This window comes from Eublepharis macularius, chromosome 7, assembly GCF_028583425.1.
Source record: "Eublepharis macularius isolate TG4126 chromosome 7, MPM_Emac_v1.0, whole genome shotgun sequence".
Lineage (NCBI taxonomy): Eukaryota > Metazoa > Chordata > Lepidosauria > Squamata > Eublepharidae > Eublepharis > Eublepharis macularius.
In genome coordinates, this window is record NC_072796.1 from 139,544,563 (window position 1) to 139,561,834 (window position 17,272).

Genomic DNA, 17,272 nt, shown 5'->3' on the forward strand with positions numbered 1-17,272 from the left:
GCATCAGCTCAGCTAATGCACCATTAATTATGTGTAGCTGAGGGGCAGGTCAAAACACCCATGTCCACTCCTCCTCTATACATATTGGTTCGAACATTCATAAAGTTATGTGTCGCCTGACCTGGATGGCCTAGACTGGCTTGATCTCGTCACATCTCAGAAGCTAAGCAGGATGGGAGACCACCAAGTTGGATAAGATACCACCAAGGAAGACCAGGGTTTCTGTGCAAAGGCAGGCAATGACAAGCTACCTGTTCTTCTCTTGCCTTGAAAACCCCAACGGGCATCACTGTAAGTCAGTTGTGACTTGACTGCACTTCACACAGGCACACTTTTGTGTGTAGAGGGCTAAGCACGGTTGGTACTTGGAAGGAGAAGGCAATGGCAAACCACCTTTGCTTCTCACTTGCCTTGAAAATCCTTTGCTAGGGTCACCGTAAGTTGGTTGTGACTTGACAGCACATACATACATGTCGAGGGCTTCAGAAGAAGTATCTTATGCAGCTCGATTCTGAGGTTTATGGCTTTCACACTGAACTAGCTATGCAGTGGTTCAGGCACACACTCAGATTCATAGAGTCATAGAGCTTTAGAGTTAGAAGGGATCTTGGAGATCATCTAGCCCAATCTCCTCCCCGGTGTAGAAATATACTTTAGCATCTCTATCAGATGGCCATCCTGCCTCCTCTTAAAGACCTCCAGTGAAGGAGAGCCCACCACCTCCTGAGACAGTCTGTTCTGTTGCTAAATAGCTCTTCCTGGCATGACGTTTCTCCTAATCTACTTCCTTGACATTTCCACCCATTCTCTCTAGTCCCGATGTTTTGGGCAAGAAAGAACATGGCTGCTCCGTCGTCTTTACGACAGCCCTTCAGATATTTAAATACAGTGGTCGATGTTCTCCAGTCCTGACTTGCCCATCTCTTTCAGATTTTCACTTTATCCATGTTTGCTGACCCTGAATTGTTCTGCATTATAATAGTATCATTGGCAAAGATACTGAGGATTACTGGCAAGAGGCAGATATTTCCATCACGCCCAGTTAGCAACTGTGTAAGGCTTAATTTCCTTCTGGCTCCATTCACTTCTTCAAGACTTCTCAAACTGTTGGTTCCGTAGGCACCCTATTGTTTGCAGCAAATTGAGATCAGGATTATCTGGCTTTGTTTGCGGAGGCTTAGTGCATGGAACAGCCTGACTTGGGTCAAGAAATAGCCTTGGCTACCCTCTGCATTCGGCCATATGCTTGATAGAATGCATCGTTCAGGCTTCCCTGTGTTCTGCGGAGAGATAACTAGCCCTCTGTTAATGAGCTGAAGCTTTCCAGAAATAATTGGAGAGGGTCTGCCACATTGGGGAATATTTCGAGATATATCGCTCTAATAAAAAGTATCCATATTTCATCCCTAGCCTGCACTTTGCATAAGAGGTCTTTGCCAGGCAATTATAAATCATGTCTGATGTATCTGGCTGGAGAACTCTTTAGCCTATCCGTGTTAATTAAGCAAAGAAAGAACGTTACCTTCGGAAGCTAGTTTTGAACTGGTTACCTTTTTTTTTTTGGAGAACTACAAAAACCCATCGGAACCAGGAGTTCACACTGACGCAGGCATCTTAACGGTGAGCTTTGGCATCTGCTACCCGAATGCATGGCTTTGTTTCTTGCTGTTTACCATGGCGGTGAGAACCTGATGGTATTCCGATACCAGCTTCAACAGTGCCAATCATCAATGGCTTATCTGCAGATTACAGAAGAAGCCATGGTTGGGCTGTCAGAGAGAGAAGCATCTTGTCAAATGTGAGGCCGCTGCCAAATATCCCTAGGGACCTAGAAAATTGCTTTTCTATAAACATGCCTTTCCTTCTACTGCCTGTACGAGTTTTTGTTTGAACGCTCCTCTCTAAATCAAATGGTTGTTTTTCTTTTCTCTTCTCCCACCCACCACCGGTGCCAGGGTTTCTGGTGCCTGTGGCCACCCTCCCGTGCGCGTGCCCCCCCCCAGACTGCATGATGACGTCATCATGTGATGACATTATCACACAGTAAAACCGGGGCCATTGGCCAGCAGGTGGCTGGGGCGGCGCAAGGAGGCTGCCCACACTCCGCCCTGGCTGCCTGCTGTCCCTGGCCCACGGCTGCTGCACCCACCTGGGGACATGTGGTGGTGGCAGCGGTGCAGGGCTGGTCAGCGGCAGCAGTGCAAGCCAGGCATGCCAGCTCCGTGGCACGCGCCTCTGCCCCCGGCACCCCCTCCAGCACCCCCTCCGGCCCCACAGCGCTTGTGGCCCCCGCCTCACCTCCTCAATGGTGGTGCCGGGCCTGCTCCCACCTTGTGTCTCTGGAGTCTCCAGTCGTCTAGGCTTAGGTAAGGCAGAGAAGGCCAGCACATCTTTCTTCTTCCCAAACTGTAATACCTGCATCTCCCTAGTTTTATGGTTTCTGTTGCTGGTGACCTAAAGGGCCATGTTTGGAGGGCAATCACCCATGCCCAACTTTTGGACCAAGACCTCCTCTGTGTGCGGCTCAGGATCAGCTCTTGCTTTGGTGTAGTGGTTAAGAGCAGTAGGACTCTAATCTGGAGAACCGGGTTGATTCCTCGCTCCTCCACTTGAAGCCAGTGGGGTGACCTTGGGTCAGTCACAGTTTCTCGGAGCTCTCTCAGCCCCACCCACCTCACAGGGTGATTGTTGTGAGGATAATAATAACACATTTTGTAAACCACTCTCAGTGGGTGTTAAATTGTCCTGAAGGGTGGTATATAAATCAAATGCTATTATTTTATTTGTCATTTATAGTTTGCCTTTCTCACTGAGACTCAAGGCGAATTACACAGTGTGAGATTAGTACAGTCAATATCAAGAACATTTTCATTAACAATGCCATAGGATAAATAGATATAAGTTCACAAAGACACAGCATTAGCAGGAATCCAATACAACATAGTGGTGAGGTCTATGGTTCCTAACTCATTAGTGGATCATCTGAGATACCTTCCCTACAATACAGCCCTCTTATTAATTCATTTTTTTGCAGTCCTATAATTATTTTGTCCTGACCTGGATGGTCCAGGCTAACTCAATCTTGTCAGATCTTGGGAGATAAGGGCTGTTTCCAGATGGCTTACCTGCCTCCAGAACGTCGCGCCATGTTGCGGAGAAAACACGAAATATCGTGTTTTCTCGCGACATGGCGCGACATTTCTTGCGACATCGCGCAAAACTCACGTGAGAAAACGTGATATTTCGCGTTTTCCCCGCAACATGGTGTGACATTCCGGAGGCAGGTAAGCCATCTGGAAATGGCCAAGTAGGGGCCAGTGATGGTTAGTACTTGGATGGAAGACCGCCAAGAAAGACCAGGGATTTAGTGCAGAAGCAAGCAATGGCAAGCCACCTTGGAATGTCTCTTGCCTTAAAAACTGCAGCAGGAGTTGCCGTAAAAGTTGTCTGTGACTTGACAGCACTTCACAGTATTTTATCACCTTTACTTAGGGTTGAGATCTAAGATTTCTCCATTTGGTAATGCCCAGGTCTGATTTTTCATGTCCAAAATACTCAGATGTGCACAGTAAAATGATCACCGAATGATAATCACAATTAAATATTGCATATTATAAAACTTACAAGGATGAAAACTTACAAGGATCAGATTTTAACTGAGACTAGACAGAATAAACCAGCCGTTTTTCTACAACTGTAATAAGGAAGCTGTTTAATGGGACTCTCCGTGAAGAGTCTCTCATAGCTGTGGCAAAATTTGGGCTATGGGGACAGCATTGAATAGGAGGGGTCAGAGCACAGAAAAGAACTTGAGAGAGAGCTGGATGTAGTGGTGAGAGTGTTGGACTAAGATCTGGGAGACCCAGGTTCGATCCCCACTCTGCCACAAAAGCTCGCTGGGTGATCTGGGGTCAGTCAAACATTCTCAATCTAGCTACCTTCACAGAGTTGTCGCGAGGATAAAATGGAGAAGATGAGAATATTGGCACCCTCGTTGGGTCTCCGTTGGGGAAGCAAACAAAATAAAATAAATCTCTTTGACCATCAGTTTTATCCTCCATAAATTCAGGGCTTCATAAAAAGATATATAGGGGTTTTAATTAGCTGAGTAAATTTAGTTGGCATTAGAATATAGTAAGAACAAACATTGTTTAGCTCTAGAAAAATAAAGGATACATTGGTGAGAAAATAAAGAATATCTGACTAACTGGCTACTACCTCTTGATGGTCAGACTAGAACTGAGGACTGAAAGAGCGAGAGAAAGACTGAGCCAAAGGGCCAAGCTACACATGACGAATGACACTTGAACGGCAAGTGGATTGAGTGGAGGGCAAGTGAACAGGGAGAAATACACTTGCTGTTCAAGTGTTATTCGTCATGTGTAGCTTGGCCCAAAGAGCAATAAATCGTCAGTATAAGTTGCTAGTTAATCCCCTCACCCCATAAACTGGTTTCCCAATAGTTAATCCCAGATCTTCTTCATTAAGCATAAAGACTCCCTTTTCTATGTTAGGAAGCTTAACTCAACAGCTAAGTGATCCTATGCAAACGAGTTGACTAACTAACTAAACAGAACAACAATTTAACTCTTTCGTGACTGAACATAGGACACTTGCTAAAAATCCCAACAAGATACCACCATGCTCTAGGCGCTCATGGAGTGGAGGCCATCACTCAGTTGGACTATATCTGTTTTGCATGCAGAAGGTACTCGTTTAGTCCCTGGCATCTCCAGTTTTATCCTGTCCTGGCCACCCTCCAGCCAATCAGAGTAGACAAGACTGACATTGGGGGATTCCACATGATCGACTTTGATCGGACTTTCTGAGCAGTTGTGTTGCAGTGGAGTTGTAAGAATCCACCGCTCCCGGATTCCACATTAAGGCTTTTGTTTCGCATTGACATTTCATTTCATCATGCTCAAAGTCTATCGTGCAGAATTTGCCAGTATAAAAATCGATTCCTCATTGCTTTTTCCAGGGGAAGTGTTGATAGACGTGCATCTTCTTCATTTTTAATTTTTTTTTCAAAAAACATTGCAACGTATAAATGTTGCATCAAACAAACACATCTGATAGGTCAGAGCATTTCCCGCCGATATCGTGGAATGAGTATTGGTTATTGACATTTGGAGGGAAAATTGTTACTGATGACCCTGCTTTCCCTCTGCCTCAGAATCTGTCAGCTGTCAGTGAGCAACAAGTAACAAATTTGGCACATTGAAAAATGGACCCATTATTGGGCAGCTTTCGTCACATGACACAGGATATGTTTCTGCATAGACATGTAGAAATGTTGCAACATTTTTTATATTTTTTTTTTAAAAGAGAGAGAAACAAGAGGGGAAGGGAAAGGGGAGTGGGTGTGGCTTGGAAAACAGGATCAACCAATCAAATTTAGTTGATTCGAAGGGCGGGAGTAAAGGGCAAGAGTGGGGAGAACATCAGATAAAGAATTTCTCACGATTAAAGTCCCTAATCTGCAGCGAATGGACAAATAAGTCGGGGAAAAGCAGGAAGGGGAATAAAATGGACAAAACCTGCAGGATCGCCTTCCCATGTGTGGAAGCGCAAAAAAAAAAATCGAGGTCATTTGGAAGCTGAACCGCGGAAAACCACTAGTGGGGAATCACCCACCAATAGGTCAAGGGTCTGATTCAGGGTAAGGCAGCTTAATGTATTCTTCTGCCTAACTTCTGCAGGAACCTGAAACAGAAGATTTCCTGGTGTTCTTTTTTATTTTATTAAATGTTCAAACTTTTACAACTTTTAACAAACTAACAACAATAACATTGGATAGCTAACACAGAATAAGAAAGAGCACTCAGTACTTACATATGTGTCGTATGTCAGGTATGCCTGATTGCATACCTGCCAGTAGTGTGTGTGTTTCCTTTTCTGTGCCATACTGGGTTTCTGAGACTGTGTAAAATGTTGAACTGCAATGTACTCAGCCGGGGGGTGGGGGGTGGGATTGTCGCCTATCTGCTAAAGGTATTTACTTTCACTTCTACAGCAAGTGTCCTTGACGGAGAGCTATAGCCAGCTCGGAATGTATCTTTTCCCAGAGGATGAAATGATTTCATCCTGTACTGTGTCTAGTCTAAACTAATCAGTTCCCATGTAACTCTTTGGGGTTTTCGCACCAGAATGCCAACGGACACTATCCTGAGGGCGGGAAGGTTCCCTATAATTAACACTGCCCCTTTTTAAATAGATACTTCTGCCAATGCATCCGTATAGATCACTTGGACTGTACGGATCTCTAATAAAAGTTACTTCAACCAATGCACCTGAGTGCTTGCTGTGAGGGACTGAGGGATCTACCTGCCAAGGACTGACATCCTATCTCTTACTCCAAAAGAAAGAAAGAAAGAAAGAAAGAAAGAAAGAAAGAAAGAAAGAAAGAAAGAAAGAAAGAAACTTACATTGACTTTTAGTTTAGACAAAGGATTGCCATAGAGGGGGAATATAAATTAATTACAGATATGCCAAAGAGAAATACAAGTCTTTCATTTTGTGATTTAACTTGACACCATTATTTATTAAATAATCAAGTACTGGGAACCCTTTTTCTGACAAATAGGATTTATACTAAGGATTTTCATGTTGGGCTCGTTGGTCAGTGATCTTTTCCTTAATGAAGTGGTCCCAAACGTGGGCGTGCCAATCAGATACTTTAGGAAGATCTCAAAGTCATACCATATATTATTGGATATATGACAGAAAAATAAAGTATTATCCTATCAAAAAATGTGGTATAAAGAATGTAATATTAACCCCTCCAATGAGAACTGGTTAGAAATATGGGGGGGGGGGATCAGAATTTCACTTCTAAGGTTCTTAACATGAAAATGCAAACTTTTAAAATATATGCTCATTGGTACTTGACACCTGTTAAACTTAATCATATCGATCATGCTCTTTCGCCAAAATGTTGGAAGCAATGCAGTGAACTGGGTAGTTTTATTCACTGTTGGTAGAGCTGTAAGCACATTAAAATGTTTTGGGAAAGAATAATTAAAAACATAGAATTGTTTAATAGCTGGAGCATCCCATACAAGAGAAGATGCCTCCTTTAGAGCAAGTTTCATGTGGGGGGTGCTATTAGTTCTCAAGATGGAGCAAGCCGTCTTCTCTGGGGCATGTAGTGCTTTCAAACAGATTTGGCTGGCATGTTAGCTGGAGTCCTTTCTTTAGAAGCCTGTTCTATCACAGTCATGGCTGCTAAAGTAAAGCAACTGGCTGCCAGCAGTGGATTGTTCTCTGTTGCGGCCCTTCGATTTTGGGATTCTACCCCCATACCAGCTCACCTAACTACAAGAGTGTTGAGATGTCAAGGAGGGAAGGTCTTTTTATCCCCTAGGCCTTTTGTGACTAAGTTTTGGTTCTTCTTTGGATGCTCTCTCTTTCCTTGCTTATTCTTTCCTTGCTGATTTTAATGCTATTTTTTAAAAATTACTGTGGGTTTTATTAGTAGATTTTTATTGCAAGCGGTATTCTTCATATCATTATATTGTTTGTTTTTAACTCAAATTGTTGGAAACCACATCAGGGGCACAATTGTGTAAGTAAGTAAAGAAACAGGGCGAGGTCAGGGTATTGTATTGCCCCAAGAACATCCTTTCCCCGACCTGTATATCCAAGGCAAACTTGATCTCATCAGATGTTGGAAGCTAAGCAGGGTCGGTCTTGGTTAGTAATTGGATGGGAGACCTCCAAAGAAAACCAGGGTTGCTATGCCGAGCCAGCCAATGGCAAACTACCTCTGTTAGTCTCTTTGCCATAAGAGGGGCTGCCATAAGTCAGCTATGACTTGATTGCATTCCCACCACCGAGAATGTCCTCAGCTGACATTGCCAATGACTTGTCTCAGATCCAACCAGCAATGGCTTAGGAGGACTAGGAAAGTATGCCCATTATCTCCAGCACTATCAATGGCCAGGAACAAACAGCTCCTGTGGTGTGCCTCCCCAAGCATTTGCTTAGGAGGCTTGGCTAGACAGCAGGCCTTGTAGATAAACCAGGTACTTTGGGGTGTGAGGAAGCTCCTTTTGAGATGTGTCCTCCTGTATCCTTTGCTGCTGGTCCAGCCAGAAGCCCCTGAACCACTCCGTGCAAAAGCGGTTTTCACATTCTGGCTTTCTGGCTTTCCCTTCTTTGGGCCACTCAGTGGACGGCAACTGGAACGAATGGTCAAGTTGGAGCTCCTGTTCCACCTCCTGCTCCAATGGCACCCAGCAGCGAACAAGGGAGTGCAACGGGCCGTCCTACGGGGGAGCTGAATGCCAGGGACACTGGGTGGAGACCCGAGACTGCTTCCTTAGGCAATGCCCAGGTGAGTAGTGCCTGGACCATTCTCCATCTTTCCAAGCCCTCCTCGCTCCATCTTTGAAGCATGAGGCTGCTAAGGGAAGTGGGTAGGACAGGTGGTTGTGGCTGAGGAGGGCAACCTCATCTATGGCTGTTTCCAGATGGCTTACCTTCTGCCACTCCATGCCGCAATGTCACGGCTCGTGCCGGGAAAAACGCAAAATATCACGTTTTCTCGCGCGAGTTTTGTGCGACGTCGCACAAAACTCGCACAATATTTCGCGTTCATCCCAGGACGAGCTGCGACGTTGTGGCATGGAAGGTAAGCCATCTGGAAACGGCCTATGTCATCTATGGAGAGCCAGTTTGTGTAGTGGTTAAGAGCAGCAGGACTCTAATTTGGAAAGCCAGGTTTGATTCCCCACTCCTCCACTTGTAGCCAGCTGGGTGACCTTGGGTCAGTCACAGCTTCTCAGAGCTCTCTCAGCCCCGCCCACCTCATGGGGTGTTTGTTGTTGTGAGGATAATAATAACATACTTTGTACACCGCTCTGAGTAGGAGTTACGTCATCCTAAAGGGTGGTATATAAATCGAATGTTGTTGGTGTTATGTCTTTGCTTCTCCCTAATGGATGAGATATTGCATAACAACAGAGGACAGAACAGTATTTGTGCCTCAAGGACTGGCATGGCATTCTTTTCTTAGAGGAAGAAAAGAGCAAGTCTCCAATAGCGCCTAGAAGACTAACAAAATTTATGGTAGGGGATGAGCTTTCATGAGTCACAGCTCACTTCTTCAGGTACTGAAAGCTCCTACCCTACCACAAATTTTTTTAGTCTTCTAGGCGCTGTTGGAGACTTGCTCTTTTCTACTGCTACAGAAAAACTAACAAGGCTACCCATCTTGTTCTTAGAGGGCTCAGCTGAAATTATTGGCAAAGTCTATAGTATCATGGTGGGCACAAACTGCTTCTGGATTTTGCCATCTTTTAGCTCTTCTCTCAAAACATTATGGAGAGCTTCAGTGTCTCCCTCGGAAAGTGTAGCATCCTTGCCTGGAAGAGTTGTGGAGCCACAAGGAAGCAACTGTGAAAAATCCCTCATTTCCCCAGCATGTGAAAGGAGCTCTCGTGATGCACCACAGTGGTGAAGTAGTTTGGCTGTGAATCAGCACTCTACTGGTTCGAATCCTACTACTGCCATGAGCTCAGTAGGTGGCCTTGGGGAAGCCACTTCTCTCAGCCCAGCTCCCCAGCTGTATTGTGGGGATAATAATAACACTAACTTGTTCACCTCTCTGGGTGGGACACTAATCTGTCTAGAAGAGCGGTATATAAGCACAGTTATTATTATTTACTATTAGTGAGGAGCCTCAAAGAAGCATGTCCTTGGGGAAGCTTCTGGATTTGGTAATGGAAACCTATGAGGTCTGACTCAGCAAGGTTTCAAAGCTCCTGTGGACATGCTCATTTTTAAAGAAATAACCAGCAATTGGAAAAATAAGAACATGAGAAGAGCCCTCCTGGATCAGACCAGTGGTCCACCTAGTACAGACCAGCGGCCAACCAGGACATAGAAGCCAAGGTCTTTCCACGAATTTGCCTCTTGGCAGTAATATTCAGCGGTTTACTGCCTCTGAACATGGAGGCTCCATTGAGTCGGCATGGCTAGTAGCCACTGATAGACTTATCCTCCATGCATCTGCCTAATCCCCCTTTAAAGCTGTCTATGGTTGTGGCCATCACTATGCCCCCTGGCAGTGAATTCTACAATTTAATCACTCGTTGGGTTGTGTTGCAATGTTTTCCTCTTCTCCTCTTGCAGTGGATGGAAAGTGGCAGGCATGGAGTCCTTGGGGGAGCTGTACGGCCACATGCGGAGGTGGGACGCAAAAACGTGATCGGACTTGCTACGGCCCTTTCTTTGGAGGAGAAGTATGCCAAGGCCCGAAAGAGGAGTACAAGCAATGCAACGAGAAAAGGTGTCCTGGTAAGTAGAATAGTTTGGGTGCAAATGTTCCTAGAAAGTAATTTGTGGAAACACAATGCAAGACCACTAGGATGCCATTGACCATATCCTATCTTGAGCAAAGTTCTTGGTCTTGGGGATGGGCTGTGGCTCAGTGGAAGAACCTCTGCTTTGTAGGACGAAAGTCACAGGTTCAATCTCTGACTTCTCCAGTTACAAGTACTAGGAGGTAAGCGATGTGATAGAGCTCTACCTGAGATTGTGGAAAGCCAATGCCCGTCTGACTAGACAGTCTGTCCTTGATAGGCCAATTTTTTGATTTGGTAAAAGGCAGTGTCATACGGGGAGGGAGCTGGCTAACCATAGTTGTGAGTTAAAAGGAGATTCACTTTTTTCTTTTGCTGTGAGATAAGATAATCCATTTCCCTCATTAGCATCCGCATAACGGGGATCTCACCTCTACCCATCCAGAAAATTTCTTTCGGGGTAGTGGGGGAGGCGTTTGTATAGTATCCGGGTTTCTGTCCCCCAGCGCGAGTGGTGGAAAGTTCATTCTCTTTCTTTTCCTTGCACACAATCCTTGCTCAAAGTAATGCTTGTGGCATTCTAACTAGTATTTCCACGGGCTCAGGACATGGTGTCCTGTGCTGCATGTTGCATTTTCTAGAATTGAGACACGCTAGAGCTGATGCAGGCACTATTGCAAGTGGAAGTCTGCCTTTCCAAGCAGACAGGGTCTATGTCAGTGTGTTGTGTGAACAGTTTGTTGTATCAAAGGCCTAACCTCACATTTCACGAACCATGAACTTTCACAAACTTGTCCTGGTTCGTGAACCAATTTGTTCGGTTTGTGAAAATGTCACTTCTGGATCAGCAGAAGGTCTGCAGACAGCCCATCCCCCCCCCCACATTGCCTAGGAAACTGATTGATCGGTGCCAGGCTGTCTGCAGTGATGAACCAAAATACGAACTAAATGAACCGGGCTAAAATTTGTTGTGATTCATGAGAAATGAACTCCCACAAACCACCAGTTTACGAAACACAAACCAGCCCAGTTCGTGACAAACTTTGGTTCATTATTCGGTTCATGCCTATCTCTAGTTGTCAACCTTAGTGGCCATCACTGTGTTCTAATGCAAGTTCTGGTTCAACTTGCATCTAAGGGCTACTGATCTCCTTCCAGCTTCTCTTTGGCTTGGTTTTCTATGTCTGACAATCTGCCCCAGATATCTGAGCACCTGACAGCAAGGAACTCACATCCTCTAGCCAACAAAGCAGATGCCAGAAGGTTTGTCATGCTATAAGGTAGAGAAGAATGGAAGTGAAAAATAGGACACCAACTGAATCTGTTTTTTTAAAGACAAATTGAATGTAATTGGGTTAGATATTAAATTCTCCCAGTGCTGTGTGCTTCCTTTTGTAAAAATGGATTTTGTGACAACAGAATATTAGAAATTACAGGGATCATGTTATTCCCTCTTGAGTGAAGCAAAACTCCCACACTCTTAGGCAAGGTGCCAAAATGTATGTCTAACAAGCATCTCTAATACAAAACGGCATGCTTTGTTTCTTGGGAAAGCTGTTTAATACTAAGCCAGGGCTGGCTTCCAAGCAGAAGCTGGAAGAAGGGTTGGAGTCAAGATGCCCTCATCTGCCAAGGGAGGGGCTGTAGAGGAGGAGAACCCTACCCCAGAGTCATACTTAATGTGGCATTTGCTATGAAAACCCCACTAGGGGTCACCATAAGTCAGTTGACAGCACTCTCCACCTCCACATAGCAGGGCATAATTTGTCAGTGTCTGCACCTTGGATTTCCTAGAATGGTTATACTCACTGTTGGCCATGGATTGAGATAAATTTGTTATAAGGACTGGATCCTTTGTTCTGGTTGCAGTGCTCAGACAATTGCATTCCACATGAACTTTCCAACTACTATGCTACACTTCAGGACTGGAAGGAATTCAATTTGCCCAATGACAACCAAGTGTTATGGGCTCAGAGCTAGGAACATGCCATGTCTCTCAACAGAAGTGGGGGGAAGGCATTTGGGTCCTAGGAAGAAATGAGAAAACTTTTTTTCTGATGCTGCAGTGTTCTTCTCCCAAGTGCTGAAAGCATTTCAGATTTTTTTCACATCCTGTGAATTAGACCAGTAGGAGTATCCTGTTATCATGGATAAAGGAGAGGAAAAAGAGAGAGAGACTCCCTCACAGGCACCCAACTCTCCCATGGTGGGCACCAGCAGATTTCCTAATTCATTCTTCCAGCTGAGCGGTTGATGGTACCTTTACGGAAGGGTGTAAAAATTTCAGCTCCTGCAAGACAATTGTACAGCTTTCTATGGAGGTTGCAGAGGCAGAACAGAAAGGATCAAAAGAACTGAGATTCAAGGAGACGCATGATATGGGCTGAATCCACATGTCCCAGTGTCGCAGTAAACGTTCGCTAAACTTCCGGAAGTATAGAATTGTTCTAGTGCGATTTCTGACTCATCGCGCAATGAGTCAGAAATCGTGCTAGAAAGACGCTATACTTCTGGAAGTTTAGCGAATGTTTCCCGTGATGCTGGGACACACGGGGATGTGTGGATTTGCCCAAGATCCTAGCAGCATTTTTAAAACGATGCCATTTCACCAATCAAAAACAACCTTTGATGAGTTGCTGCAGCTTTTTCTTTTTTCTTTTCTTTTACTTGGAGGGCTAATAACAGTTCCAAAAGGGAGGGCAATTTTCATGAGAAGGAATATGAGAAGGAGTAAACTTTCATGAAAAGGGGCATAAGAAGGAGTAAATAACTTCTCCAGGCAACCTTAACGAGGATTGGGACCTTACATGCATGAAATTTGGAGGAAAATAACGCTGGGACGTCCACAATTTCTGCCATGTCTCTTTTGAACCTAAAGCTTCAAATTACAAGTATCACTGATGACCAGTCTTCATATTTCAAAGCAGGTCTCATTTTGAGGGGGAATGCGCAGAAACGCAGTTCCGGCAGTTCCCCAAAGAGTTCACATGACACGTGGCCCTGCCCACCTGATAGCCATTTTGGGCTCATTTCAGCCTGGATTGGGGCCGAAACGGCCTGGATCAGGCCTCCGACAGGCGGTGGATCACTCTCCCGGTCAGCAGAGGCCTGATCCTGACCATTTTGGGCCCCTTTTCAGCCCCTTTTTGCCATTTTGGGCCCAATTTCGTCCCCGAATGGCCAGGATTGGGTCCAAAACAGCCAGGATAGGTGGTGTCAAGGGTTGTGGCATGTGTGAATCAATTATGCTAACGACACACTTCCAGTGATGTCAAGGGGGGGCGTAGCATATGCTAATGAGTTATGCTAATGAGTTCCTCCAGCTCTTTTTCTACTAAATGACCCGTTTCAAAGTCCTCATTTTGGGGTGAGAAGTTGCTTCCCCCCGTGCATCATGGTCATGGTCACAAGCAGGAATGGGCTGGCATGCTTCTGAGAGGCACCAAAATCCAGTCCCGTGTCTGAGGATTAGCCCCGATCGTCACTTGTGGTTGGAACTGAAATGATAGTGAATCTGTATATCTCACATCATTGTTTTTATTTTGCATTGTTTTACTTTGTAGATTTCAAGCACGTGTGGCCCCAATCCTGATCAAAGTTTGGCTGGGGAGGGTATTTACTCCTTCCCATTCCCTATCAAAACTGCCCTCCCTTTCTGAACTGGTAGAAAAGAGGAAGAGTCCAGTAGCACCTATAAGACTTACACAATTTGTGGTAGGGTATGAGCTTTTGTGAATCACTGCTTACTTCTTCAGATACAGCTAGAATGTGAGTCCCTCTGTCCTTATATCTTGGAGAGTGGAGTGATTTAAGATGCCGTATTGCAACTGATAATGAAGCTCAAGACAATGCATCCTCCTGGATTGAATTGAGACCTAGGCTTCCTGTCCCATTACCAATGCTGATTTTTCCACACACACCACCCCTCTGCATACCCCACCTAATCCAATCATGTCTGCTATTGTCATTCTCCGGCTATTATCATTCAGCATGTGAAATCACTCCACTCTCCAAGATATAAGGACAGATGGACTAACATTCTAGCTGTATCTGAAGAAGTGAACTATGAGTCACAAAAGCTCATTCCCTCTTAAAGGTACTACTGGACTCTTACTCTTTTCTACTGCTACAGACAGACTAACACGCCTACCTATCTTGACCTTTCTGAACTGTTATTTTTGTTATGCCTATTTTTATAGGATTTGGGCATGTCCCTGTTGAAACATGAGAGACTTTCTAGCTGATCCTGAAAATGTGGAAGGAGGAGCTGCTCTAACTATTGCACCCACCTGCCATAGCACAAAAAATATATTATGTTGTGGGGATCATTTAAGCGTTCCCATTGGGCAGCCAAAGTCACCAGCTATACTCAACAGACTGTGTGTATGTAGATCTAATCAAGCCATATGCCAAAATGCCAACAGCAATTGTCTCTCCCTCACTGTCTGCAAAACCAGAGCTGGGAACCCCTCTCCCCCCTGCTCTTTGCTTCCTTGTAACAAATTTGGCACTACACACTTGAAAGGAAGACCAGCCTATCAAGCTAAATTGGGCTTAGATTGGGGTTTCCAGGGCAACAGCAGGAGTTCAGACAGAGTTCAGGCAGTCCCTGCCTAAGTTGCCAAGGGAATTCTTTGCAGGTGCCAGACTGTCTGGCTTGATGAACAGCAACGAACAAGGCTTGCAACGAACACCTGTTCGTTTAGAGTTCATTTAGAATGGGGCCTCATGAACAGCTTGTTTGCAAACAGCTGATTGGGCTGTTCATGGCTTTTTAAAGTTTGTATTGCTGTTCCTGCCCATCTCTACTTCTGACATCCTCACTTGGGAAGAAATTGCAGCCATCATTATCTCTGACTCTGCAACAAAATTCCATAGCATCAAATAGCATTAAGTTTTGGGGTCAGTTGCATATAAATGCTGTAATGGAAGGAAACCAGTCAGGAACACCAAGAATAAAAATGGCTTCAGGCAGAAAGCTTATATTGACAACAGCAGGAGGAAGAGGAGTGTCCCATCCTGTGCCTGAATGGGGATCTCCAGAAGCAGCTGCCGTGAGCGGTTCAGTGGCTGAAACTGGCATTGCCAAGTCAGTTCCCTTGAATCCCTGTCCAGACAGTGTGCGCAAGATTACAAGTTGCTTTACATGCCCAATAAAAGAGAAAATGTAATTGAGAGCTGCGCCTTCCCTGCCTCCCTCCACTCTCCAAGATGAGAAACAGCTTTAATACTCCACTGACAGCTTCTGATGCTTTATGTCTCATAAATAACTTCTGCACATAAAGGGTTATGCAGCTCCCATGGCAGGCAGTCTTTTTTTCCCCTCCTGGCCAGTTGTTCTACACCACCTCCTCTCTCTCAGCTTCAAAACTACCAGACTGTCAACAGGCATTTTCCTGAACGCTTTCCCATCTGTAATGCTATTTTTAGGGCTATGAACTGGAGAAACACAGACCAAAGAGTTTTTCTGGCACAGGATTGCCCCCCCATCCCCCAAACACACACACAATAGCAGTTAAAGAGATGCCTCTGGGAATCACACAAGGTGGACATGAAAGCAACCAAACTCCCTTTTTGTTTATCCTCAAAACCTGGAGCTCAGTGATAGACTAGAGATGGGCACGAACCGGGAAAAAACCAAACCATGAGGTTCATGGTTCGTCAACTTTCACGAATCATGAACTTTCATGAACTTGCCCCTGGATCATGAACCAGTTCTTTTGGTTCGTGAAAATGTCACATCCAGGTCAGAAAAACGTCACTTCTGGGCCAGCAGAAGGTCACTTCCAGGTCAGCAGAAGGTCTGCAAGAAGTCTATCCCCTGTTGCCTAGGAAACTGATTGACTGGCACCAGGCTGTCTTCACGAACCAAAAAACAAACCAAACGAACCAGTCTAAAAGTTCGTGGTGGTTTGTCAGAAATGGGATCTGATGAACCGCGGTTCGCAAACCACGAACCGGGCTGGTTCGTGCTTGATTTTGGTTCGTATTTCAGTTTGTGCCCATCTCTATGATAGACTGGCTCTGAACATGGAGGGACAATTTAGCTGTCATACTTGGCAAACAAGTCTACTCCCCTTTTATGATTCTGTATATTGACTTTAATGTGGGTTAACTTTTGGTGAATTGCCTTGAGGGTCTATGAGCGGACTAAAAAAATGCTAAAGAAGTAGAAATAAATACATTTCAAGCTGTCAAAGGGTTTAAACAAAGATGGTAGTGTTATGCACCCTTCCCAATTAGACACAAAGGGCTGGAGTAGAAGGAGCGGTCTATAGAAGTTTAATTGTAATTATAGGAGAGAGAATAAAATGACAAAAGTAGTTCCCTCTGGCTCCTCCCTTGAGCCACAGTTTTTATAGCAATTATGACATCAGAACATCATTGCACCAAATTACAATATGATTGGCTCATAGTTATGTCGCAGTTAGAAATTTTAGTACGCATGTCACTCTTTTTAGTGCAAAGTCAGCTCATATCCCATTGCGCATGTGTAATCCTACAGAATAAACCAATGTCTAAATATGTTACTTTGCAAGAATTCTTTTCTGTCTGAATGTATCTGGCAAACACACAATGCTAGCCTGTTATCTTCTGAGACAATGTTATCTTCTGAGACAAAGCTCTGAATTCTTGTCTTCGGTACTCCATGTCACTAAATACAGTTTCTCAGAATAACTAAACAATTGTGAATTGCTCATAGCAAACACATAAGAAATCACAACTTTTATTAGATCTATCAGCATTCAACTGTTATTGGTGAGCATGGCCGTGATATCAATCAGAGATCTGTACTCCGATATTCCCGGAGTGGTTTTTTTTAAAATGAGCTCTGAGATTGGGGCCATGTGGGGTAAGGTGTGTGAGAGAGTTTAACCCCCCTATCATTCTGCCCCATGTACTCCTTTCATACTTGGAAATAACAAAAAAGGGGGCTGCCAATCTCCCTTCCCCCCCACCTTTTC

General features: G+C 44.7%; 1 protein-coding gene across 1 annotated transcript in view; it reads left to right on the plus strand.

The window, feature by feature from the left end:
• ADGRB1 (adhesion G protein-coupled receptor B1) overlaps positions 1-17,272 on the plus strand; it is a 357,612-nt gene that overhangs the window by 135,065 nt on the left and 205,275 nt on the right. Inside the window, exons 7-9 of the mRNA XM_054985938.1 lie at positions 2,181-2,185; positions 8,174-8,338; positions 10,138-10,302. Coding sequence (XP_054841913.1) covers positions 2,181-2,185; positions 8,174-8,338; positions 10,138-10,302 — 335 coding nt within the window. The remainder of the gene's footprint in view (positions 1-2,180; positions 2,186-8,173; positions 8,339-10,137; positions 10,303-17,272) is intronic.